Raw genomic sequence first — 26,279 nt, 5'->3', positions numbered from 1 at the left:
AGAGTCTGCTTCTGCACATTGCAAATATAACCTTCAATTTTTCTTTTTCTTTCCTTTATTCTCATTTTGTTTCCTATTTATTTTCAAACAGCTCGTTAACTGTTCTCTGTCTCTATCCTTTACTGTTCTAACGTGAACGTAGCCTCTGGGGATCAGAGAACTCTTATCTTATCTTTCATGTGTAGTGTATAAATCTACAATATCATGTACTATGTAAGTTAACATTCCCATATGGGAGAGTGTCATTCATTACTACTGTATCAGAAAGACACTGTGATTCAGTTCAAGAGGAGCTCAAAGAGGAACTGCAGGGAGAATCCACCACGCAGGTCAATGGTAAACACACAGAACACGAGAGAGTCAATCCAACTGAATGCTGCCACGAGAAACGTTCCTTTTTATATCAACTCATTTCATTCTTAACACAGCGTCTGCTCCTCAGTGACCAGCTGTAACTGAAATATAAACTCTAGGTCTGTGACCTTCTCTCTTCCCCTGAACAGGAAGGTCACAGGGTCAGTCACACAACACTGAACCAGGATCTGGAAAGATTTCGTTGTTACATCTGAGCAATACTTTAGCAAAACTGATGCTTGTTGATGCATCAGCTTAAATCTCTGCATAAAAGTAAAACATTGTGATCTTTGAAATAGTAGTTACTCATTAACTCTTGTGTGGAAGGACTCAAATATCCTTTACTGAGTCACAGCAGGGTGAAGGCTTGATATAAAAAAGGTTTTCAGTTGCAGGATTCTCTTGGATTTGACATCAGTAACCAACCCGGCTTCTGAGCTTTAATAACTGAACAGATAGAGGTGGGCGGAGCTGGCAACTGAGCTTGCTCGTTTACTTCCAGTAGGAAGGAAGCAGCCAAGCCAGCAGCAGACAGAGCGTGGCCTGACAGCGAGTCCACCAGCGCCCCATTGAACACATCTGGGACCAGGTATCGGATCAGCTCCAGAGATTTCTCCCGGTCCGGCGTAGCGTCAGAGTCCACTGCTCACACCCAACAACATGAAGCTAAGATGATATATCTTGCAGGCAGACTAGTACAGAGATTAACTAACATAAATCATGGAATTAAAGAAAAGTAACTCCAGTTTGGAGTTTATTTACCTGGTTTGGACAGAGGCATCACTCGTGGGAACTGTCTCCTGCAGGGACGTAAGGGGCTGGTTGTGGACATAGCAACACACAGTTATGTGTCTTTATGATAACAAAACAATATGGATTATGTCTTTGTCTGTGCAGTAAATGTTCCTTAGAATTTGTCATATTACCTGATGACGTCTTTACAGAGAGGAAGGAAAGGCTGTTTCTGGTAATGTCCAAACACCTCAAACACAATTGGCTGAGTCTTGATGTAGTCAACAAAGGATTTTGTAACTTCAACAGCAATCTACGAAAACAACACAGTGATGTTTATGTACCTGACCTATTAAAACAAGCCACAACACATCATTCTGTGGATGCTGCTTACATTCTGCACATGATAGAAACCAAGAGGAGGGCCACGGCCTGTGTTTTTTAGGGGTTCAGTGGAGAAGGCCTCATCGTGGCGGTGGATGAAACTGAAATCAAAACAGCAACAACATAGTCATTTATATATGAAACTGTAAAACAAATATGATTGATATAAAAAACATGAGAGTGACATTTTGTATATTTACATTTATATTTAGAAACATTTTGACGAATGCTCACTTGAACTGGCAGAAGATGTCAGCATATTCTGCAGAGATGCTGGAAGCCTGCAGGACGGTTACCCTGAAGGTAAACACGTTACCGATCCTGAGGTGCTCCAGAGCATCGAGTGGTCCGTCCAGACTGGCCTTCAGAGGATTCTCCAGCTCGTCTGTGCCAGCTGTGAGGAATGCAAAACACACAGCGGATCCAGGTTAAAGCATTTCAGCTGTCAGTGCACTGAGTTTGGTTCTGTTTAGGGCACCGGAAAAAAAAAACACCCGCCTGCGCGCACACACGCACACACACACACCAAACATATCCATTCACTCATGAAATAGGATTACCCGCACATGTGTTGTTGTTGACCTCATCAGCCGAGGGTCCCATTTCTGCGTTCTGCCCCTCCCCCTCCACGATACGAAGCTCCTCCTGGGATATCCCTGTGCGGGACAGTCCCACAGAGCACGATTTTGACTGGAACTGCAAAAGCAAGGTGCAAAACAAACTGGTTAGTGGATAACACTGCACAAGCAGGTCCCATAGCACACAGTGAATATAATGATTTTCTCTACCTTTTCATATTGCTGATCCTCGAATGAGATTTTTGCGGTGCCTGACTGCCTCACTCCTGAGCCATAGTCGGGAGCTTCCTCATCCGCTGGAGGGAAACACAAAGCACCTTCACTTCACTCCCTCAGGAAGTCACACACAGCCTGTCCTTTCAACCCCTCCATGCCTTTTCCCACAACAACCGTGAGGCCGAGGATCCGAGCCTTACCTGATATGGCCTGCACTGCCACTCGGAGGAAGCCCTTCACCTCCCCCTTCTCACTGACGATGGCCACGCGGTGGACGAGAGGGACAGGGTACAGCAGGTTGCTCAGATATACAAAAGCCCTGGATAGGGAGCAGAAATAATAAATGATTAAAAACAACCAAGCTAAGGAGACGTGTCACACCTGATAACTTTCACTGGACTGGACAACAGAACACAGAGCTGCAAAGCAACCAAACAGAAGCTGGGACTGCTCTTGCGATGGCCATGGCTGCCCTTTACTATTGCTTCTTGGGGACTTGTCCTCACCATCTAGAGGTTATGATGTTATCAGGACAATTAAGGGTCGCATGCAGTATTCCTCAACTTCTGTACTACACTAATGAAAGTTTGGTGAGGCTAAGGAGCATGTGTGTAAGGGTCAGCTTTAAATCCTTTAACTGATTTCAAAATATTGGAAATCAGCTCCAAATTAAGCTGGACAGCAGATGTTTTCCTCAGCCTGAAATAATGTTTCTTTGTATTGCTATACTGCACTAACATGTCCATCATGTATGTGCCTCAGTATGAAAACACTACACTAAATATCAAAAGTCCAGAGCCAAACTAAGCACTTGAGACACTTTAGATTTAGATTTAGATGAGGCTCCATTAGATCTGAATAAATATAATAGTGACAAAGACTACATTTTACTTGTTATATAATATAATGTGGGAACAACTGCATTACAAATATTTGTCCTTCTCAGTCATTCAATCTCTAGTTTTTAGCTACAGTACATGATCTTGCAGTCAAAGACCTCATTTTCCACAAGCCAATAGGGGTAGACATTTAAGGGTGGAGTGTAAACAGGGACAGGCTTATGACAAGATTGGTGAGGTGCAAATAAGGCATGCTCAGGACAAAGAAGGTGAACAAAAATGCTTTCAACTTCTCGACTCAAAGGAATCAAAAGCAAATGGAACAGAAATCATCATACCGAACATGGCTCAGCTTGAATAAAAACTGCCAACAGCTTGATATAACTGTGAGCTACACCAAAAACCAACGAATGACATCAGAAATCAACGTGCACCTCTGGGGCGAAGTGCTAATTTGAGCAAAATAGGGGAACTAGTTCATCATCAGACGTATTCAAGTAAAAATTGACAAAAAAAAAAAAAAAAGGTCAAAATGAAAAGACTTGTGCTCTGGCATGCCTAAAAGAAACAGCTGCAGTAGAAACCAGCTCTTTCATCTTGAGATTTTGAGTCTTCCTTGAACTTTGCTACTTCATCTGAATAATTTTCAGTTATTCAGGTTTCACAGCGTGGTGAGAACATTTCACTGTGGCTTCCTGTGTTATGCAAATCCAACCTTAGTTTACTCCATGAGACATGTCAGTGCCGCGGTAAGTGAATGGTCCTCTACTTTATATTTAGCCACACATAAGTGAGACACACACCTCAAGCAGCCGTTGAGCATCAACATTGCTTGAATTTTCATGGAAGCCAGTGGTATGTACTGACCCCGCCCCCCGGCTCACTGAAAGCAAATGTTTGGTAAGAAGAACTGTAATATGAGTGAGAAGCATGTAGTCTAAGTTAGTGTATAAAAAAAAAACAGGTGGCAAAAAAACAAAAACAAAAACAAAACAAGCATCTAATTTGATGAGACTGCACAAAGAAAGCAAAAGATAAACCTTGAAGCCCAGAAATGTCTACTCCAGTGTCCACTCAGTCACATATTCATGGAAAAAATATATATTAGAGTGGTCTGACATTTGAGAACATCTGTGTCTCAAACATTTAAGACACAGAGGAAGTGACACCTGAGACAGGGACCCAAAACTAAAGTGGATAGTTTGACTTAGAAGACTAAGCGAGCATGACATTTTTAAGAAGATGAAATGAATGAAAATCCCACAATTCAACAAATATAAGTTGGTCTTCAAATTTCCCTGAAGACGTCCAACACAAACACCCAAACTCCATGTTGACATTACAACTATAACTTATTCGTTGTCCCTACTGGACAGTAGAATGGAAAATGCTTGTTTCTAAACCAAAAAGCAGTTTGGACGGTAGACCTGTGGACAGTAAACCTGTGGACAGTAAACCTGTGGACAGTAGACCTGTGGACAGTAGACCCGTGGCTGCCACATAAGAAAACAAATGCGCACACAATCCAAAACAGAGTGAGGACTTTGTGAGGACATGTTGTTGCAGTGTATCTGTGCTGTGTATTGCATTTTCAAAAATCTCATTTCACCTGTGCGGATGTTTATCAAAGGAAACAAACCCTGCGTCTCAGCGTGAAAGAGCTAGTTTCCTCCACCAGCATGCTCCCGAAACCTCACCAACCTTCCCACTACACTGAATAATGGTGAGCGGTCGTAAAAGGGATCCTGGCCTTCGCTGGAGCCTCGGCAGAGCTCTCCCTCATCATCATCATCATCATCATCATCATCATCATCATCCTCCTCCTCCTCCTCTCCCCTGAGCTCCGAGCACGGGTCGTCCAAAAAGATATCATCGTCCAGGTCCTCCAACTCCTCCAACTCCTCCTCCTCCTCCCCTCGACCCTCCCGCTGCGAGTCAGCCAGCTCAGTAATGTCAGAGTCGGAGAGGGTCGGGGATGGGGTAGGGTCACTCATGCGCTCGCTCATGCATGTGTTGAAAATGGGGTTTCTGGTGCAACCAGAGACATGGGAACTAGGTTAGTACAGTCAGAGAGAAAGCACACACTTTTTCAGACAAGAGCGGCGGCAGAGCACGGCATGGAGAGGCTCCCTGGACAAAACCTTCATCCCTCTGAGAATCTGCCTTCACTGTCTGTTCTGCTGGACAGCATATAGTGGAGACAGATGGAAGAGTGCAAACAAGCTGCAGCGGTTGTGTGAAGTATTTACTGATTTACTTACACTGAGTTATTTGATTCATTTATTCATAATTAATTACTAATAAACTATCCGATAAAACCAGACGGCTGAGGCTGAACACTGATTCAGAGAAGTAGTATTTAAATGTAAGAACAACCCTCTGCATTTTTACCAGCACTGACAGCCAGAGTTAAACCTAGAGTCCACCAACAGCCCCTCCAGGACGAGTGTACTGATGTGGTAAGCTCACATTATATTAGATTTGGTGCATTTGGCTACATATGCCAGTTTTACTCACCTACTGTATAATATTATATTGTGAATGAGCTGACAAACAGCATATTTCTAGGCGACATTTTTCAGATTGCTCCCTGGTTGTTTCTGCTTGTCTTGCAGGAGCTAACTGACATTAAAGGCTTGATATGCTGAACATTATGTAACAGAAGCATGTGACTGTGTGTAGGACCCATCTGCTGGAGAGAAAGAGAGAGAGTGAGAGCTTGGCAGAGAGGTTGGGAGGATGAATGCCAAAGTGGGAGAGGAATCAGCAGCAGCCTTTGAGTGGGAAGACTGAAGAAATTTCGTTCTCAGATGTTTCAAGCTGATTTTTCCCGTTAAGAGCGTCGGGCCTGGCATCGACAAGCACAGCTGATCGCCAGTCCATCCTGTGTGTCGAAGCTGCAAAGCTTATGTCCACCAGAGGTGCAGTAAATTCACAGTGATATTTAAAAAAACATTTTTCATGATTCACTGTAGAAAAACACACACAGGATTAACTGTGACAGCATAAACTGACAATATACTGGGATAAAACACAGTTTCAATTATTACATTTCAAATGCTGACCACTGAGCTGTATGCTTATTGATAAGTGATGCCCAGTGAGGCCCACGTCCTTCGTACAAATACAGTCGTTCCAGCTGAAATGACGAGACGTGATGACAGTGGTGCTCTCAGAGCCCAGACAGAGGACACCAGACCTCAGAAGGTACTGACAGAGACATCACAATGCAGTGGGCTGCAGATCACTTCATGCTGCGGTGCATCAGTTGACCAAACACAGCACAGCATGAGGCAGTTACATCCAACAGCCTCCCATTATCCTGAATGGACCAGTATGACACACACTGGGCTTCTGTTTGCTCACTGCTCTTGTCCTTTGTATGAGCTCGGTCTAAATGCCTGCCTGCCCTGTTCATACACTGCATAAGGCGAACGGTGCACAGCGTTTACCTGCCAACCAGACGGAACCAGGGGAAGCGGTCGTAAAAGGGGTCGCCTCCGGTCATCACATTTTCACAGTCCTCAGTCGAGTTGTTGGGCACTTCAGCAGCACGGTCGTACATCTCTCTCATGAGATCGAGCCTCTGTCTGCAACGATCAGCAACAGTTTCCACATTAAGTCACCGAGTTTATGCTCCACAGCAGGGAACAGTGTTGAACAGTGTGTTTTATGTAAAATTTATCCACCTCAAATACCAAAAACATCTGCCTTTTCTGGTACTGCTGTATGTCAGAGGCTTGCAGACATATTTATATGGTAGAGCAAAAATTTAAGAGAATGTTTTTAGTGGAATAATCTGACTTAATGAACTACAGAGCAGCCGACCACAATAACAGAGTCTTAACATACTACAACACTGCAGAACATGGGAAATTTACATCAATATTAAGATCACTTTAAGATTAATTCCACAACACAATAAAGTGCAAAAAGGGGTGTGAATAATCTCTGAAGCGACTCTACCTTAGTTTTTCTAATGTCCAGTAGTGGGTGGCTCCATTCTTCTGATCCTGGACCTCCACGGCCACAATGGTGCGTGGGAAGTGTCGCTTCTCTCTGTCTTTAGTTGCCTCTGGGGGCAACAGGTCCGGAGGCAGTGGGGAGTAGAGCGTGTCTGTCAGCAGCACAAACTGGAACTGGACCTTCAGGGACACACAAAACATCAGCATGGTTAAACGGTGATATTATAATATCAGTTCATACATTGGAGTATAAGCTGCAGTAACATGCTGGACCTTCTTCTTAAGTTCCACGCTGATGGCATTGGCCTCCTTGAGGAAGATGGCGTTTCCCCACAGCAGGTCACGGAGAGAGGTGAACTGGTAGAACCTCCACTTACGAAAGCTCCACACGGCTCTCTCTCTCTCCCTCTCTGTCCACTGCACTGTGGGCCCCAAGGATGAAAGATCAGCATTTGGTCAGGATTTCATTACTGACAACACAGGTACGCACAGGTGTGTGTGTCTGAGTATTTGCACTACCTTCTTCTTCTGGCTCCTCCTCCTCCTCAGGGGCTTCTGGGTAATACCGGTCCACTTGCTTCTGAAGAGCCTCCAGCTTGCTCTCATAATCCTAAACAATTGATTCATGAAGATCCATGTTATTTTCAGCACATTAACAAGGCATTAACAGGTGAACCGTCCAGTCAGCTGGTACAACCATGAAAACTGCTGGATGTGAAGGATTTAAGATGTATGAGATGTGAGGTGTATGCTCTGTGGTGATGATGCTTGCTAAGCTTCTCATTACTGTACCAGTCTCTGCTGTTCCAAAAGGTTGTTGGCCTCCTCTCTTTCCTTGCGATACTGATCCTCCAACTCCTGCAGCCTGCAGACGTAAACACAAGTGAACAAAAGAGGCTTCAGAAAGGTGATGCATCATCTCAAAGGAAACACTACTTCTGACTGTTTTTTCTACCGACACAACTGTTCTTGAAAAAATAAAGTGGAACGGCTCAGTGTGTTCCCAGAGTACCTCTGTTCCATTTCCTGTTTCATGTCAATGCCCTGTTTCTCCAGCAGCTCCCTCTGGGCAAAGGCCCAGTCCACAGGCTCAGCAGGAGTCTCAGCGCAGGGCGTCCTCTCCCGCTCAGCTCTAGCCTGCACAGGGTGGTTGAAGCGGAACACATGGCTCTTCCCCAGGATGATGCGATTTCCTGTAAAGATATCAGAAATCAGAAAGCAGTAATGTAAATGTATACATAAAGAATGTTCAGGCACTGTGAAGTAGGGCTGGTGAAACTGAGAACAGGAGAGTTTACTGACCTGATCTGAGGACAGTAGGCTCTGTCACTCTCTTTCCATTGACATAAGTCTCAGCTCCGTCACAGGGCTCGAGGACGACCACTGCTTAGGGACAGAGAGGACAATGTAAGGCTTCTCTTCCTGTCTGTCAATATTAAACTCTGATGTGCACAACTCCAAACCTGTGGAGCAAAATAAAGATCCCTCACTTTCTCCCACGGGACCAGCAGAGCTCGTGAAGGTGCAGTGCTCATCCTTGATGAAGTGGCCACTGAGGACGATATCCTGACGACTGCTGGCGTCCAAACGACCAACCCTGAGGAAACGGAAAGATGAAAATATGAGCGCAAGTAATTCACATACTTCATCTAAACATACTCTACTTGTTTAGAATCACATCTCAGCTCTTCCTCTTTCAAGATACCATCTGTAGGTGTTACCCTGATATTACACTGTAAAATGTCAGCGTCTGACCTGGTGATCCCGTCTTTGATGTAGTACAGCAGGCACTCGGACATCAGAGGATCCTCATTGAGGTTCACCAAATGAGGCGTCTGACACAGAATGAGGAATAATTTACTCACTGTAGAAACGGTGAGTGATAAACATAACCCATTTATTATCCGTATGTTGTTTTCAGTATAACATATGCATACTGTGCGCATCAGAGAGAAATCATTTCAGTAGAAGTTAAAACCATGCAGTCGGACTCACTCCTCACAGCTTCACAGCACAGTGTTTAATGTAGTCTCAGCCAGATGTTACGGGGCTGCAGGCAAACAGCCATAAATCACTGAAATGGGGGCACTACCATTATCTTCTCCCCCATGTTTACACCCATTGCTGCCTTCAGCGCAGTGAGGGAGTGTTTGAAGTGAGTAATGAAGCAGATTTAAGATAACACTTAATGAAAAGAGAAACCTCGTCTGATCTGGCTTGGCAAGGCTCTTTTTGAAGAGAGAGTAAGAGCACTCAGAGAAGAAATCGGCTTTAAACACTCCACAGCTACAAACCTCGTTGGGGGAAAACAGCCCGACTGTGTCGATAAATACGGGCTGGGGCTTTCTAGGGCTGTCTGAGGGCTTTGGGGTAAATAAACAAGCCTTTTAGTTAATAATTTAAATGGTAAGTATTAGATCACAGTGGGGATTAGGAGGTGTCTCATACCTTCTTAGGCGAAAACACACCGACTGTCCCGCCATCTTCCCGCATTGCTACACCCATTTCTGCCAGCAAGGCCTCTCTGTGGATGAATGATGGATGTTTAATACATTCCAAAAGGATTATTGACTATATTGAAAAATATATTATATTCTTCAAGATTCTTAAGTAATCTTCAATATAGACTTCACTTTCTTTGATGTTATTGAATTACAGACTCTTCCAAGAGGAAAACTGAATCTAAAAAAAAAAGAATTTTGCTAATAAAATGAAATAAATCATAAAAGTAAAATATTGTATCACTAACCTTTCCATTCTAATGGCCTCTGTTCGGCGAAGTTTCTCTTCCCAAGTTTCATTGAGTTCAGCAATGATTTTCTCTGTTTCCTGACATTTCAAAAGACAGTGGTAATTAAAGCGAGCAGTGATAATCTCGTGGTAATTTCTATATTTTTTGGTCAACAAATCCCATGAAAAGCCCAAAACCAACACTGAATTCATCAGAGAGGGGGGATTCTGACTTTAGGGCTTTAAGGTGCTGACCATAAACTGAAATGTCCCACTGTCCAAATCAGCCAGGGACCTTTGTTGCACATCCCTCCCTGTCTCTGTCTCTCGCCTTTTAACTAAATAACTGGGACCTGTTCTGAGAAATTTACGTCTCCAACAGGAACGATTGGGCAGAAAGTACCGAGGGAGGAACTGACACATTGGTTTTGGTGTTTTCATGGAACAGCTTTATCCTTTAACTACTGAGAGGGTTACAATTACAAATGCTTGGTGAATGACACTGAAGATTTACCTGCAAATAATCTGACAACATCCAACAAATAAACATTTGGAAAATGTGAAAAATCCGTACATGCAGTGCAGCTACACCGTGTTAAAGCAGAGTGCATTTGAAGATAAACTGCTCTGTGTGTTATCCAGTGTTCACCTTCAGCCTCTCGATGGCCTCTTCGCTGCCTGGGCTGAACATGATGCGGTCGTGCAGACTGGCAATGGATCCAGCACGGCTGGACAAGGCTGAGAGAGACGGAGAGGGACTCATCCCCGTCATGGCATTGGTCACTGTGGAGAGATCATCCCTTTGATTCACAGCTTGGCCTTTATTGTTATTGTTCTTGTAATCGGATAGGTCTGTCGGGGTGGGAGGGGGCGTGGGGAGTGTACAGGAAGTGGGGTTGGGATAATCGATAATAGGGAACAAAGAAATGGAGAAATGCAGAAAGATGGGGAGAGAGAAAAGAAGGAAGAGCAAAAAAGAAAAAAGAAAGAAGATATGTGGCTTGAAACAAATCTAACTCACAGAGAGAAATTTGAACTGCGAGCATAGAAGCGATGGCAGCACCAGCGGGAAGCCACACACAAAGAAGACCAACTTAAAAAATGCCACGAGGAGGCCATCCAGCCATGACCAACGAAAATGCAGCTGTTATACGAAAACATCAAGCAGAGAATCATATGCAGGATCGTTCAAAAACAAGAAAACGTAAAACTGCCACATACACACTGCTGATCTGGCATTTGAGAAATCTCGTATGAGACAGGTATTCAACTGCTCATTCCCAGTCAAGCTTCTTAAAAGACCAAAATAAAATGAGTCATCGTGTATGGAAAATAAAATACGTAAGCCTACGTGCAGAGACGTTCTGACTCATTTGTAACAGGCTTGTATTTCCTCCAGAGAACACTGGGAAGCCAGAACTCCCAATTAAGATTATTATCTTAAGATTATATTAAGCAGCAAGATGCATTTAATGCTCAGTGAGCTTCACTAAAACGAGCAACGTCAAACAAATTACTGAAAGCAGAAATCCATTTGTCAGCCAGAGAATCAGACACAGCGATAAGTTTGTTTGCACAGCCTTGAAGTACTCGTCCTCATGGGACATTTTTTAATCGTAATTAGTCTTTTTTTTTTAAATCTTTTTAAACAGTCTGCCACGATTTTACATCATATTCCCTGTTTTCTGTTCACTAACTTGTAGGCATTACTGTGTCACATAGAGGGCCTGTGATAGATTCTAAAAAAAAAAAAAAAAAGCATACCAACCCTGCAGCTGCTGCTATGGCAACACAGAGCAATAAATTGGGAAACTGTATCACACCCATCCATCTGGACAGGCTGTTGCCCGCCAAGATGGATCACATAACATCGCCTTTGCAGTGCAGTTAATGAAGTCGTGTATTACGGAAAGACAGTAAAAATGTATGGCATAAAATGAGATGACTACCTCCAAGATCCAGTATTATGTAAGTGATTATAGTCTCTCTGTGAATAACGGCTGCATTATTATCTTATGTTTACTGCATGCTCTCTTTACGATTGCCAACAGGAGGCGACAGAGCTAGACAGAGCCTGTCAGGGGAAGAGGAAGCTACAGTTTCTACATCAGGGAAATTAAACATGGGAACGAGGCGTATCTTATGACACTGCAGCCCATAATCTTCCATATTCTATTGCTCTGCTTTGTTGCATCATGAACAGTTAAGCTCTGTCCCACCAATACCACAGCTACAAAGCCATACACAGATCTCTACAGCACCATCACATGGCACAATACAGCCCATAAGGACCTGAAGCTCAGAGCCAAAAGGACAAAGCCTGAAAAACAACCTTAGACCTGGACTATCTGATATACTCTATACATATATATCTATATAGATAGTTATAGATATATAGAGATATAGAAGCAGATATATAGATATAGATATTGCATTAACCTAAAGAGTTCTGCTCAGTTCCTCGTAATACTGTGGTGCTGCAGAGAACACAGACAAGCCTCTACAGTAAGTCACAGGAAGCACCAGCGATGCTAAGCTGCCGCTAGAGCAAAAGCAAGAATCAGAAAACACACATTTCAAACCCTCTATCTCAGCACCAGACGCTCGATATGCTGGGAGAGAAGAAGATAAAGAGAGAGAGAGAGAGAGAGAGAGAGAGAGAGAGAGAGAGAGAGAGAGAGAGAGAGAGAGAGAGACAGCATAACACCTTTAGATAAAAATGTTTATAGATTTAAACATTAAAACACCTAAGTTGTGCAGGCAATATGAAAAAACAATCAACTCCATCATGTTACATAATTTACTTATAGCTCAGATATTTTCATTTCTGATGTATGTAGTTGTTTGTCTGATGTATGGAAATGAGTCCAGATACAACGTGAAACAGATTTTTCAGGAATAAAGGGACACATTCATGCGTTCATGTCTTGCTGTTGTCCTGTGTTATCTGACCTGTGTAACACTGTGAGCATTAACTGTTCCTGTTTCAGTTTAACTCCATCTAAATGAAAGCATATCTGCTCATCGCCATTCAACGCACCTCGACACACACACAGTGTTTATGGGAATGAAAGTGCAGTGCTTTGTGAGGGGAACTGTGTAGGTGGAGGTGAGGCTGACAGCTGATCACTGAGAATAATGTGTCCACTTAGCAAAGCGGTCTGAAACCATTGTCCGGTTTGACACCAATGACCACATAAATCCAGTAAAGGATTCCTTACTCTCAATGATGTCGCCCAGGCCCTGGGCAAAGAGGAGCTCTTTCAGACGAGACACCTCCTCCTTCAGCTCGCGCACCAGTCTGTTGTTGGGATCCTCATTGATGACGGCGTTGCAGCGAATCTGTTTGGCGCGGTCCGCGTACCTGTGGGTATGAGGGAGGGACACTGAGCATGCTGACACAGGTGAGGCAGGAGACAAGAAGAGGCACACACACTCAACGTTTGTATCTTTGTGAGGACACTGTCATAATGCATTCCCTAACCCCTTACCTAAAACCAAGAAACACACACACACACACTTCCAAGCCCCCTGACAGTAGCTGCAACTTGCGGACAGTATCTGAAGTGTGAAACTGATGCAAGCCGCTGAGGAGAATGTGTATTATGTAAGACTTGGTATGAATGTCCTTCAATACCACATTTAACAGCTGTGTGGGAGGAAAAGACGCTCCACCTGAGTGTGCTGAGGGTCTCATCGTAGTTGATATCAGCCGGACTCAGGGCAGCTACCATCGCAGTGCGAGAGTTCCCCCCTGACACAGTGTAGAACAGAGACTGATCAGAACATGCTGGCTTAAGTTTGTCAGAAGCTAATGGGTCATAAAAATATTAACCTGTCAAACACAGAAATATTGTGTTCATACCTAAATTTTCTCTCAGTAGCCAGGTCAAGACTGAGTCTCTGTAGGGGATGAAGCTTTCCACTTTTTTCTTCTTTTTATTCTGTGTATTAAAATTAAATTAAGGTATTTAGGTTAAGAAAAACAATAAATAAATTAGAATTCAAATATATCATTTAAATAAATTACCTTATTCGGCCCAGAGTCCTAAAATGAAGAGAAAAATAAAATTAACATGTTTATTCTACATTATACATCTGCTTCATCGTAAAATATGCAGATAAAATTCATACCACTTCTGCCAAAGCAGAGATGACTTTCCCCAGCGTAGTCAGAGATTTGTTGATATTTGCTCCTTCCTGTGAGCAAAACAGGCAGACAATGATATATTACTATGGAATTAAGCATAACTGTTTCCCACATAGGCGAGTAAATGTTTTTGTGTGAACGTGAGCTGTGTCCGTGTGTAAAATGCAGTGGAGGAAAAATATTTTCACCTTCAGCCTTGTCCCTTTTGCCCCAGTAGAATCTGCCCTCTCACTGCCGGCCAAATCCACCAAACTTATTTTGCTGACCTACAACAGAACACCCAATAAATAAGCTCAAACTAACCAACACGTTATCAGGCAACAGAAAAGCTAAAGCTATTCATCTTTACTCCAGAGACTAAAAACAGCTTCACAGTGTTTCATTATCATGATGACCTTCAAGAAATCATTGATTTCCAATTTCCGACAAGATTTAAATTACTGTAATCAATCAGCTTATTGATAAGCAGTGATAACAGATCAATGTTAAACACGTTCAGCCAGGATGAGATAAAACCCTCCTCTACCTTCTCCGAGGTGTTGTCAGTCTCAGCGTCATGGCGTTTCTGAGTGAATATGATGTTAAAGACGGCATGTGAGCGACTGCTCGTCTCATTCATGTTGGTAGCAGCCACAGTCCTGTAGAGACAGTGAATCACATGTTCATCAATGTGTGTAACAAATTCTCTGTTTGCTACGTGTTTATCCAACAAGGAGGACGTGTTTCTTGCTATGGATGTGCACAAAACATTAGGTAGAATCTAAATGCATAAATTAACTGAATTTGGGTACAATATAAAAAATCTGAACTTCAGTCTTTACTTTTTTTTTGTCATTTTAGTCTCATTTTAGTTCTGGAATTCTATAGATTCACAAAAACCATAGATGGGTTCTTTCTTTGCCTATTGGCAAAAAACTGAGTGAAGTCACTGAATGAAGATGCAGCTCCATCACCTGGCCTTGTTGCCAGAGTCCATCAGGTCCTGGATGTCATTGTAGGAGGTGACAGCCAGCTTGGACAGGTCCTCCACGTAGGGTCCCATCAGAGGATGTTCTCTTACACGCAGGTGCCCTTTGTTTTTGGGGTTCAGCAAGTCTCGCACTCGTTCACAGTAGATTTCCATGTAGCTCACCTGTTCAGATTCATAATAATAGCTTAAGCACATGAGACGAGTTCAGGTATACTGTACATAGAGGAGGAGGTGAGGACACTACTTACCTCCACAGAGTAGGACATGCTGTTGTCTGTATTGTCATTGATCTTAGTAAAAAGATCTTCACACAACTGGAGGGAGGAAAATAACAACACTATGAATAAAATGCTGCCTCTTAGAAATTCAGAATTAGTTTTCCTCTGATTTATTATCGGTACTGGTCAAGTAATCTTTGGTCTGTACCAGGGGAATGATTCCCTGTTGATCCTTGACATCCTGTTTCCCCATCATGGTGTAGGACTTGCCAGCACCTGTCTGACCATAAGCAAAGATGCACACGTTGTAGCCCTCGAAGGCGTGCTGCAACATTTCCTCTCCGATGTCTTTGTACACTCGCATCTGAGAGGCATAATTGATGTCTTCGGGCTGTGGACAGAGATCAATAATCAGCCATGGATATCTGGAAATTCCTCGTAAACCTGACACATGTAACACAAAGTGTTCCAGAGTAAATCAAACGTGTGTGTGTGTGTGTGTGTGTGTGTGTGTGTGTGTCTTTGTTGGGGTATCTGTGTGTAACACTGGCTCTGTAGGGGTGCAGAAATAGTTACCGAGGTGTGGGACCAGTAGGAGTAATCAAAGTTGAAGCTCTTGTTGTCTTTGGCCTGTTTGGGGTTGATGATGGCTGAAAGACAGGACAAGGAACACGAGTCAGCGGGAGGCTGAGAGTCACGTGACACTGTACCTGAGCTGTGTTGGTATCATGTCACGCTAAAAGAGCTCCAAAGGCCTCGGTCGCCTCCTCTTTCTGCAGCGCCAGGCATTTGTAGTGGAATGATAGAGAGGGACTGAGCAGTCACCTCTTTTTGTTCGTCCTAGTGAAGAGTTTACGTTTGAATAAAAGTCTAAACACACAAAGCTGAAATTAATGTAAACAGCTGAGACTAGGAAACAACATGCACATCAAACCAAGATTACAGTGTTCGGTACAGCCCTGCAGATGGCTCTGTAATTACTGATTAATAAAGACGGATGTAAACAAAGCTATGCAATCCTTACTTCCTACTTCCAGCTGTACAGTTTGGCCTGATGGTGGTGCCACGTGAAAAGGCCATGCTGTTACCTACCAGGTTTCTCTAACACAGTGGCCATTTTAGGACACACTCAGGCTCAGCTTGTCAGGCTCAGCTCTTCTTTCAGTCCAAGCATGAAAAAAACATGAGCCTTGAACTTTGTCAGGCTGAGTTATCCTCAGTTGTCCCTCTGACAAATCCTTTGTGAATCGTATAATAGTTTTTCCCGAGAGTTTCCTGTGTTCATCGCCCGTACTGTAAATCACAGGTGTCTGTGTAACACAAATTAAAATGAGTCAAATCTACCACCGGCCATCTACTGAAACACGAAAATACCTTCTCCCATTACACATTATTTAATTACTTTAAATTAAAGTTTGACCACCAGAGGCTTTGTGTTTGATTTATGAAGGTAGAGAGATGCAGTCTAAATAATAATAGTGTGGCCTGTTGGGTTTAGATGCCCAGGATCACCAGTGATGACTCAGGCAAATGTTGGTAGTTAAATTACGATGGCTGACCAAATCATTTCCTGCTGGAAGTCTGACCTAACTTCCTGTTAGATATCTCTGCTCTGTGACTCTTTACATATGAAACTGAGGGACTCACTCGCTGTTTCAGGTTTTCTGGTTCATGTCTCTGCCATTATATTCTACAGCTAGTGTAGTGAGGGCTTCGTATGACGGGATGCCAGGACCTCCTGTCTGTTTTCATTCTCATAATCTGGACAGACGTTTTACAAACACAATTCACACTAAAGATGAAAGATAAATATAAATTACTTGTTTTTTTCTAAGCCATTTATCTTACTTAAATACTGAAATCAAGGCGTTTTGTGTGAATACTACAGCACGCGACAGTGTGCCCACCCAGGAACAACATATCTGATGAGGTCTGGTGATGCCAACTATGAAAATGCTTCCTCCAGGCTCCCAGAGCTCCAGACACCATTTTCTCTGCTAATGCAGATGCGGTCGATAACAGAGGAAAAGGCCCAGGGCTAAGTACACTCTCAAGTAAGTGTACACACAATTATTTCCTCTCTACTGTGTTTCCAGCTATGAAATATAGGCCAGTGTGGCCGACTGGTGTTTCGGGTTTCAAGCCCATTTCTCAACATGACAAAGAGATGAGGCCTCATTTACTGAGCGTGACATGTCCAGGTACTCTGGCAGACGGCCAAATATGAACCCAGATCCACGACAGCTCACACACAGTGTGATCTTTGTCAAAGCAGCGTATTCCACACGAGCTTTGCTGCTAACCACAGCTACAGAATCAATCATTAATCAGCCAGAAATGTTTTCAGTACTTCTCATTTCCCCTGCTGTGCTCTGTCTCCTGCCACAAATGGCCTTCTGCAGTAATGCATCATGACATCAGACAGAATCAGAGATGCCAGTCACTGCGAATTGGAGGGACATCTAATAGCAATCAAGAAATGGTTATTAATCCCTCCGCTCATCACATTTGTGTATCAGTGATGGTGCGTTGACACCGGCTGTGGCCTTGCAACGGTTTAAACTTTACAGCAGAAATCTGGTTGAATAAAACATTACCCATCTGATGCCTGGTACCTGCTGTATGCACTGTACCTGACTGACCACTTCCCAAACAAACGGCTGAGCGGTGGTGAAACAGCTGAGAATTAAATTCAGTTAAAAAAGACTGATGTTTCCTAACAAAGCTATGCAATCCTTACTTCCTACTTCCAGCTGTACAGTTTGGCCTGATGGTGGTGCCACGTGAAAAGGCCATGCTGTTACCTACCAGGTTTCTCTAACACAGTGGCCATTTTAGGACACACTCAGGCTCAGCTTGTCAGGCTCAGCTCTTCTTTCAGTCCAAGCATGAAAAAAACATGAGCCTTTAACTGAACGTTGTCAGGCTGAGTTATCCTCAGTTGTCCCTCTGACAAATCCTACCTTAGTGGATCTTATAATATTTGTTTTTATCAGACAAATGTTTATATAATTTAAGAGTTTCCGGTGTTCACCACCTGTATCTGTACCTATGTCTCTGCTCTGTGACTCTTTACACATGGAACTCTGAACCACTGAAAGAGTAGCAGTAGCACGTCACTATATTCTGTAGGAAGCAACAACCTGTCTTGGTTTGATGCAGTGTTTCTAGTGTACAGCATGAACATATATCCCTTCCAGTACTGAAGACAAACATGGCATTTAACAGTCTACTGCAGGTCTACAAACACATCTAACACAGTCTGTTGATGAATGAAAATCCCACAGGGTCTCAAGCTTCAAAGGAACACATTCTTTCCTGGTAAATGAAGCTGACCTGGTTCAATATAACCTGAACTCCGTCATACAGCAGAAAACCATCAGATAAACCAAATTTAAACTTCAGCAAATCTCTATAACGACAAATATATTAAGATCTAAACTCCCATCTTATTACCCAGAAGGAAAACCTCAGTAGGACAGTACAGCATCCTCTCACTGCTTACTCATCTTTGATTATGTTATGATTCATACAAAATGAACCCCCCCACCCCGCCCCCTCAAAACTCCAGCACCGGAAAGAAAAGCGCCTTGCTCTCAGATAAAGTAATTATGTTAGAGTGGCAGTGATTGGCAGCGTATTTAATTTGCACTCAGTAGCACTGGTGACGTGTTGGGTGGTCACAGCCTGCGTGTCAGGGTCATCTCCGCCTGAGGCCGCCGTCCACAGAGCGTGCCTCTAATCTTCATCATGCCCTTCAAAACCTGTCCTCTCTTTTTAACAGTTTACAGGTGACACCAGGTCTGGAAGACGTGTCGTGGAGGTCAAACGTAATTAGACAGGATACAACAGCACCTCATTTTTCTTCTGGCAGTGCAGGGGTGCACGTATCTGCCATATGCACACTTTTATCAGCATGGTGTTGCACATACTGGCTTCTGATAGTGAGTTGAAGGGTGAACCCCTGAATCTGCAGCTTATTTTAACAGTATATAAATCAAATCTTAGGAAGAGAGGGATTATTGAGGCACTGAGATGATCACGTCTCACATCGTTTGTCCAAATTATAGCGGTGACCATCTGCTCTAGTTTAATTTTAGCTGTTATTCTGTCATATTTTCAGCATAGCTGCTGGGTCTTCATAATGGTGACTGAGTGTTGCCGGTCAGACTGTCACGGGTGACCTGCCCCAGTCAATAGGAGAGGAAATGTGGCTGCGTCAGCAGGTCTGGCACAGGCGGATGTGAACCCACTGACGGAGGCTGGAGGAGAGCCACATGGATGCTATATTCAGCAGCAGTGGCAGCACTGGGTTCAGGTGGTTTGTCGTCTGCTGCTTTAGTCTTATTCTAAGTTAAAAAGCCCGAGTATATAAGACACAGATCTTACAAGAGGCACAGCAGCTGTGTAATGTCACGCCAAAATCAAGATGATAGAGCAGTAAACATTGTGCTAATGAGCCATGAAATGAAACGAAGCAGCGTGAATCCACTCAGTTCTCCTGATACAAGTTGCATTACATACACTGATTACACATTATTACTTCTCATGGTTAAGTACACAAACAGATATTTTGAGTCAGTCCAGTCCTGAAATAATTTAAATGTATTTATAAGTTTTCTGCTGCAAAATAAATTAAAATATTTCCACCAAGTTTTTGCACTCGCCAGCCCTCGAAAGGGAGGCCCATTATTCCGTTAGCTCTGTCCCCTGCATCTTAATTAAGATCAGAGTGGGAGGGAAGATCTCTCAAACAGCGAGATTACTGCCAGTCTCCTGCTTTGTGGGAACTGGGCTATTGACCCACACATGGGTGTTGGAGAGCACAAAGCAGAGAGTGAGACACGCACAACAAAACCCCAGAGTGCTTTCTTCTTCCTCCTTTCCTCAGCACAGACTACAGACAGACAAAGGGGCATTTATACCCAGCCTCTGTACCCCCTCCAGACACTGCAACCAATGAGCTTTTTTATGACATCAGTCTGCTCACATCCTCCAGCTCACACCCAGGGCCATTGACTCAGTTATTCTGCTGTGCTGAAAGACCTGCAGTCTCACTGAAAGCAGCTTAGCCTCTCTGACCAGCATGAAGTTTTCTAGTGCTGCAGATGGTGAATGGTGAATTCACTGAGATTTCTCTGTAGGTCGACTGATGAGACAGGATTGTGACATGGGCCTGACTGATATCTGGTCTGTAAAGTGATCGGTGTGAAGGCTTCCCTTAACTATGACAAATTCAAATGTCCGCTGCAAACGTCTGTCAGCTTAGCTTTATATTTTACTCTTCTCTGAAGCTCTCACTGCAATTTACCAGTTTACCAGTAAGTAGAAAATTTGAATTGTGAGGGATCAAGCCCAAGATCCTGATTTAACTGAAGGCAGGTCTATAAATTTAGATTATATTAGATCTGAATGTGATTCAGTGAATTAAAAAAATCCAAAATCATCTTTGGTTCCTAATATTTTTTATGAAAGTAATCGGTGTTAAGTCTTATACACACACTACGGTGCCCTGTGAGCCTGACTGATGCTGTGTACTGTGGAATGAGCTATAAACTGAATGACCATAAAGTAAAGAATTAGCAAACACCACAGTGATTACCATGTTACCATGCCACTGAAGTTCAGACGTATTCTGAAGTCTAATGTACCAGGATAACTTGATTAATTAAAAAGATCAAACAGGCTTTGCATGATTAGAAATAAAATTCACAGATGAATGTCTCCAAGGACACACTGATTATATTCCCAGTGGACAACAGAGCTTCTAATCTAAGTTTATACTCCTAAAAGAAACAATGCCGAAAAAAAAAGTCCACTGCTGTAGAGACCAGGAAGAAGCTCTGTGCAAAGGCGCCACTCCTTCAGAAACCATCACACTGGGAGGATCCTGAGGGACCATTTAAAGGAACAGTTTAAGATTTTTTTTTTTTAAGATCCTAAGTATTAAGTGTGGTGGGAAACAAAATGCAACAAATCACACAGTGAAAATATAACAGCCCAAAAAAAGCCACCCAGCCTGTTGTGCAGTCGCCCATGACATGAGGAAGGAGGGGTGAGATGGTTAAATTAGGCCAAACGGTAAATATTTTAGGAAGCTTCATCCATTATTGACGAGTGGCTTTACCTTGCTAAGCAGACTACATATCGAGTATCTTTCCAGTCTCCTCTCGACCTGAGTCTTCACTCTGTGCACTGTATAACCCCAGAAATGTGGGGCGCTCTGAACAACGTGCTTAAAAACCGTGCAAAATAAAGGCAAATGAACAAATACAGGGGGTTTTCTACAAACTGTCATTGTCATTTCCAATGAAGTATTTTCTAAGAGTGCAAGAAATATGTTTCTTCCACGTTCTCTGCCATTACTGTGCTTATTGTATGTTTTTGGTGGCACATTTGAACTGAACGCTTAATTATAAAATGTTGAATAAGCAGCCATTTTTAAATCTGGATTAATCTGCCATGTAAATAAATGAAAAGCTTTGCCCTAAAAAAAAACATCAGGTCAAATCTGAAGGGAGATTATGTCACCTACAGCATGATGTTCAAGAGATTTCCAATGCAGATGTTTTCAGCTTGATAACTCCTCTATTGCTCTATTCAGTAACTGAAAACACGGAACCCTGCAGTGAATAAGACACTTGGCAGACAAGTAAACAAATCTCACACTCTAAAATCAGCTCTAATCTTGATAGGCTTCATCTGAAATGAAAGATGATTAGAATAAATGTTCTACTTCTGTCATGGATACTGAATTAGGCCTCTCTGGTTTACCAGAGAATTTCACAGTCACACCAGGTCCTGTTCAGAGGAAATTTATCTGCTCAGTAATCCTCTTGCACAGGGAAGTCAGAGGTCAAGGTCAGCAACAGAACAGCTGGAAACACTTGAACTTGTGCCTTCTGGTTAGAGACGAGCCTCCCAGCTCAACCTCTTTTCTTGTTTTTAAAATGCAACCAATACACATACTCTGGGAGGGTTTTTCAAATGGAGGACCGGGGCAGCATTTTTCAGTTGAGAAGTCGTGGTTAGGGTACTTACTGGTGGTGTTTCCAGACATCTGAATGATACATTTGCTTTCTTTTCCGATCTCTCTTGAATTGAAGGGGCGGACACGCACCGCCACCTTCACAGAGGCCCCTGCCATGGTGCTGTCTTCCTAGCACCCCGGGGTGCCTTCTTTAGTGCCTGGGTGTGGGGCCTGCAGTCTGTAAAAGGGAGCAGACAGTGAATCCTGATTAATATAATTCCCAGTTTTATCAGCATGTGGCAGGTCACGTTCATATGAAAATGACATGCTGTTATGTTATGTTATGTTATGTTGGAAAACTTGAGTCTAATATTTGTAGATATATTTGCTTTAAAAATTGTCAAAGCCGAATATTACATCTCACAGTTGACGCGATCAGCACAATAGAGGAGGGCAGGGCTGTGTGGCTGACATGAAAAGACCATGCATGGTCAGCTACAGCCAAGGGGTATGGCTAATAAAGCTAGCAGTAACAAAAGAAGTGCAGCAGCAGCTAAATGTCAGGTTATTTCCCTGGATGACAATGGCCCCGAAACCAGCCACAAATCCAGGGTCTGGCTCCATTCAGCAGCTCGGTTTCATGAACGGCTCGTAACTCGCCGCTGCCTCCTGAAAGGCCGAAGATGAACATTAAATCACTGTGTGATGTGAGTGTGTGGTAGCACAGTGGGTGGATCAAGAGCTACCGTGACTCATCATCCACGGTGATCAAATTACAGCCATTTAATGTTTTTATCAATAAGCTTTCACTGTTTCAGGTCAAACTGCAAATATAAAACTATAATTATTTAAAGCATATTAACCAGAGAAAGTGTTGTTTTTATATTGAATTTATGCCCCTGGTTTGGGATAATGTTGGATTGTGTATCAATAGTCAGGGTTTGTGACTCAGATGTGTGTCATCATCACTCAGTGTTGTAGATTTGCTGTGTCACCCTGCTTCCTGGTACAAAATCCACAGCTGGCACCTAAACAGGTTCATTGGTGAGATGTGTGCAGGTAACACAGCAAGCAGGTCTTTAACATGCGAGCACACTCTGAACCACACTGAAGACTAACTGCGATCAGGAAACACAACACACTGAATAACAATGGAGATTAAAGATGCAGCCTGTGTTTGAATGATGAAGGTGAAACTCCTGTCTCATGTTGCAGGTCCACCCATGTTCTGACAATGTGAATGTCATTTTTCCCATCAGCATCCATGACCGTAATGTGCACATACAGATGTTCAGACCAATCAGCTGATGATGCAGCTCATATGGGCGGCCACCATTTTCCCGGTGACAAAGGCTAATGTACAGTACGATGCTGGTGTGTACCTGAGCATGAAGACAGGCTGATACCGTTTGACCTTCCTGATCATAATAAACATATATTAAACTGGTTCGTTGAACATGACAGCGAAGCCATAAAGCGCAGGTCAGCGCTGCGGGTTAAGGCCAGTATTTGGCTCAGGTGAAAACTGATAATTCATAACTGCAGTTACCTTCCGAAAAAAAAAAAACACTAATTGCGTCGTTGCTTAGATACAACATTTATTCAGTTAAGGCTGCGCGTCCTCCACCTGCCCAGTGACAGGGCGTTTATTCCTCTCCTCCCGCTCCTTGAATTAAAAAATCATCTTATATATATAAAAATGGAATAAACCGTGAGGGCGGTGTATGCACTGTGTTACAGAGCAGCTTTAATGTCATTCTTTCTCTGTACTGTCTTTCCGACATTGACAGCCTCTTCAATGGCCGCACCCTATGCCCATCTCCTCCCAGGAGCTTTAACACTAAGTAAATAAAGGCTGTCTCATTAAAACTGCATTACCGGAGGGACAATGGAAAAAATAAAGAGGTAAACCTACCTCTGCAGCGCCAACAGCCTCTTGCTACCGTGTGGAGACCTAGTTTATCACGCTCCTCTGTTGTATTATCCAGCTCCGAGGATACTTCCACCTCCTCCGCTCTCCTCCAGGTCTGGCACTGCCCCTGCTAGCACCCCCTCCTCTCCATGAAAACGGGAAGGGTTGAGGTTCCCGCCGAGGAAGGGTGTCCCGCGCCCACCCACACCCCCTCTGACCAGCCTTACCAGTGGGGACTCGGGACGGAAGGTGGCCGGGCCGGCGTTTGGATGGTCGGCCGCTTTTTCGCTCACCGGAGCGGTCAAAATGGCTCTGTTGTCTCCCTGTCTCTGGCAAGGATGCTCCGCTGAGCCGGTGACATCACCACCGAGGGAGGTAACAGCATCAATGCAGTAGTGGGACGAGAGAGAGGGGAGGAGGGGAGGGAGGGAGGGCGGAGGGGGGAAGGGAGATGAGGGGGAGGTAGAGAGAGAGAGACAGGGAGCAAGATTAGTATCCTGTGAAACACCTCATATAAAAGCTGCTGTAGCGTGATGTTTTTTTATTTAAAGTTAAAAGCAGTATAAGTGTGTGTGTGTGTGTGTGTGTGTGTGTGTGTGTGTGTGTGTGTGTGTGTGTGTGTGTGTGTGTGTGTGTTGGGGGGTGCACCATAGAAAAATGCAGTTGGTATGAGTAAGGTTTAGTAGGTCAGGCCAGGGACATCCAGCTGAGGCACAGAGCAGGTCTCTGCACCATGGAAACTGCCTCGGTGAAGGAGTTCATAATTATAGCACCTGGGAGCAGAGTCTGGACACAGGAACAGGATTATACTGTACAAACACTGTCACCTTTCTTTTGCAGATGTGGTGCTCCTGATGTCAGGCGTCCGCAGTGCAGTTTGGCAGTTCTGGCCTCACCTTTGTACTGAGTGACATGCTATTTTTGTGTGACGTTGAGACACCTGGGGGGAAGTTTGAATTCAGCAGTTTAAAATAATTACGCTGGGTGGGTATTTCAGAAGCAGATTAAAGTAGATTTTAAGCTTCATAAATGTAAAGTTGTCTTGTTTCAGACCAACAACTAAATAAAAATCTGACAAATTCAAACTACGAATACAAAATACAATGTAAAATTAATAATTTGAATTTATACACTACACTAAACTGGCTATTATGTTGAAGATTACTGAAGGGGATTTTTATTGCTTGCAGCACATATTACATTATATTATATCACATGAACTTACAACAGGCCTTCTATTTAGGCAGAAGGGAAAAAGCACTATGTGTAATTCAGCCTCTATAAGAGGCACCCAAGCTGAAGTGCAGCGCCCGAGGTTTTCTCAATGAGAAGCTCTTAAACAGTCATTGAGCTGACTGGAGAGATGAGAGCACCAGGCATAATAATGTCAATGTGTCCTTGTGCAAGTGACCTGAGCTGCACTTCAGGGCCACAGGACCATAATGGCTCAGTGGCTGCAAAGGTTGTTGCTACCACATCAGTAAATTTCCTTTTCACTGTCATCCATCTTAAGTCAGATAATGCTGCATAATAAATTTTAAAAAAGCATAGTAGACAGTCTTGAATCAGAATAGCAGCGAAGCACTTTCCACCTGTTATTTGAATGAAGCTAATGAGAATATGTTTCCGAGTTTGTATTGAGATAAAATTCAGGGGTCCATTGTACACGAGGCTTCGCAGCAGTAAAGGTTATAGTGAACAGGAACTGTCTGACTGGTGGTAGGATACTTTGGCTGCTCAGGTTTCAGGCTGAGTGAAACACAACGCGATTGTGTTCTGTGGCCTTGCTCTTTGCACAGTCCTACCATTCCTACTGCTCTCTCTCTCTCTCATGTAGACACATTCAGTTGATGTGTAACGTCTCTCTTGGGCCCTCTCTGTCTCCTCCACTTCTATCTGATGCAACTGCTTTACTTACTTCATCAGCATGAAGAATTTCAAGGTCTAATCCATGCATGGAAGGAATATACTGCTTGAAGTGTAGCACAATCTGCCAACGTTACACAAAAAAAGGTATAAGAAGTGATTGTGAATCACAACAGAGGATAAGGATGAAGGATGATGATGTCACCCCCATGAATCACCGTACACCACATCCTAGATGAGATGCCCCCAAATGCACTCATCTCTGTTTTGAAGTGAAGTCGGCCAAGCTGAAGGTTCAGCTTTAGACGTGAGCGTGAAAGGAAATTTCTTTTGATTATTTAGAATTACCAGCGTCCACCACGGGTGATGGAGGAGGAGTCTGAGGTATGGTTTCT

At 43.4% G+C, this 26,279-nt stretch overlaps 1 protein-coding gene across 1 annotated transcript in view; it reads right to left on the bottom strand.

Annotated features, from left to right (window-relative positions):
* The window catches only part of kif1aa (kinesin family member 1Aa), a 32,622-nt gene extending 8,530 nt beyond the window's left edge, over positions 1-24,092 (bottom strand). The window contains exons 1-33 of the mRNA XM_041039774.1: positions 24,022-24,092; positions 22,178-22,344; positions 15,713-15,786; positions 15,345-15,527; positions 15,167-15,232; positions 14,902-15,080; positions 14,475-14,586; positions 14,137-14,214; positions 13,933-13,998; positions 13,829-13,846; positions 13,664-13,742; positions 13,474-13,552; positions 13,020-13,162; positions 12,372-12,410; positions 10,448-10,650; positions 9,818-9,897; positions 9,517-9,592; positions 8,824-8,903; positions 8,559-8,665; positions 8,371-8,454; positions 8,081-8,261; positions 7,861-7,933; positions 7,588-7,678; positions 7,342-7,490; positions 7,070-7,248; positions 6,556-6,693; positions 2,465-2,583; positions 2,259-2,344; positions 2,031-2,166; positions 1,705-1,864; positions 1,481-1,571; positions 1,281-1,399; positions 1,117-1,172 (exon numbers count right to left, since the gene is read on the bottom strand). Coding sequence (XP_040895708.1) covers positions 1,117-1,172; positions 1,281-1,399; positions 1,481-1,571; positions 1,705-1,864; positions 2,031-2,166; positions 2,259-2,344; positions 2,465-2,583; positions 6,556-6,693; positions 7,070-7,248; positions 7,342-7,490; positions 7,588-7,678; positions 7,861-7,933; positions 8,081-8,261; positions 8,371-8,454; positions 8,559-8,665; positions 8,824-8,903; positions 9,517-9,592; positions 9,818-9,897; positions 10,448-10,650; positions 12,372-12,410; positions 13,020-13,162; positions 13,474-13,552; positions 13,664-13,742; positions 13,829-13,846; positions 13,933-13,998; positions 14,137-14,214; positions 14,475-14,586; positions 14,902-15,080; positions 15,167-15,232; positions 15,345-15,527; positions 15,713-15,786; positions 22,178-22,283 — 3,430 coding nt within the window. The 5' untranslated portion in view covers positions 22,284-22,344; positions 24,022-24,092. The remainder of the gene's footprint in view (positions 1-1,116; positions 1,173-1,280; positions 1,400-1,480; positions 1,572-1,704; positions 1,865-2,030; positions 2,167-2,258; positions 2,345-2,464; positions 2,584-6,555; positions 6,694-7,069; positions 7,249-7,341; positions 7,491-7,587; positions 7,679-7,860; positions 7,934-8,080; positions 8,262-8,370; positions 8,455-8,558; positions 8,666-8,823; positions 8,904-9,516; positions 9,593-9,817; positions 9,898-10,447; positions 10,651-12,371; positions 12,411-13,019; positions 13,163-13,473; positions 13,553-13,663; positions 13,743-13,828; positions 13,847-13,932; positions 13,999-14,136; positions 14,215-14,474; positions 14,587-14,901; positions 15,081-15,166; positions 15,233-15,344; positions 15,528-15,712; positions 15,787-22,177; positions 22,345-24,021) is intronic.
* Positions 24,093-26,279: the final 2,187 nt, after the last annotated feature.

Source organism: Toxotes jaculatrix, chromosome 6 (genome assembly GCF_017976425.1).
Source record: "Toxotes jaculatrix isolate fToxJac2 chromosome 6, fToxJac2.pri, whole genome shotgun sequence".
Taxonomy (NCBI): Eukaryota; Metazoa; Chordata; class Actinopteri; family Toxotidae; genus Toxotes; species Toxotes jaculatrix.
The sequence above is the reverse complement of the archived record's forward strand: the minus strand, read 5'-3'. Positions and strand labels throughout refer to the sequence as shown.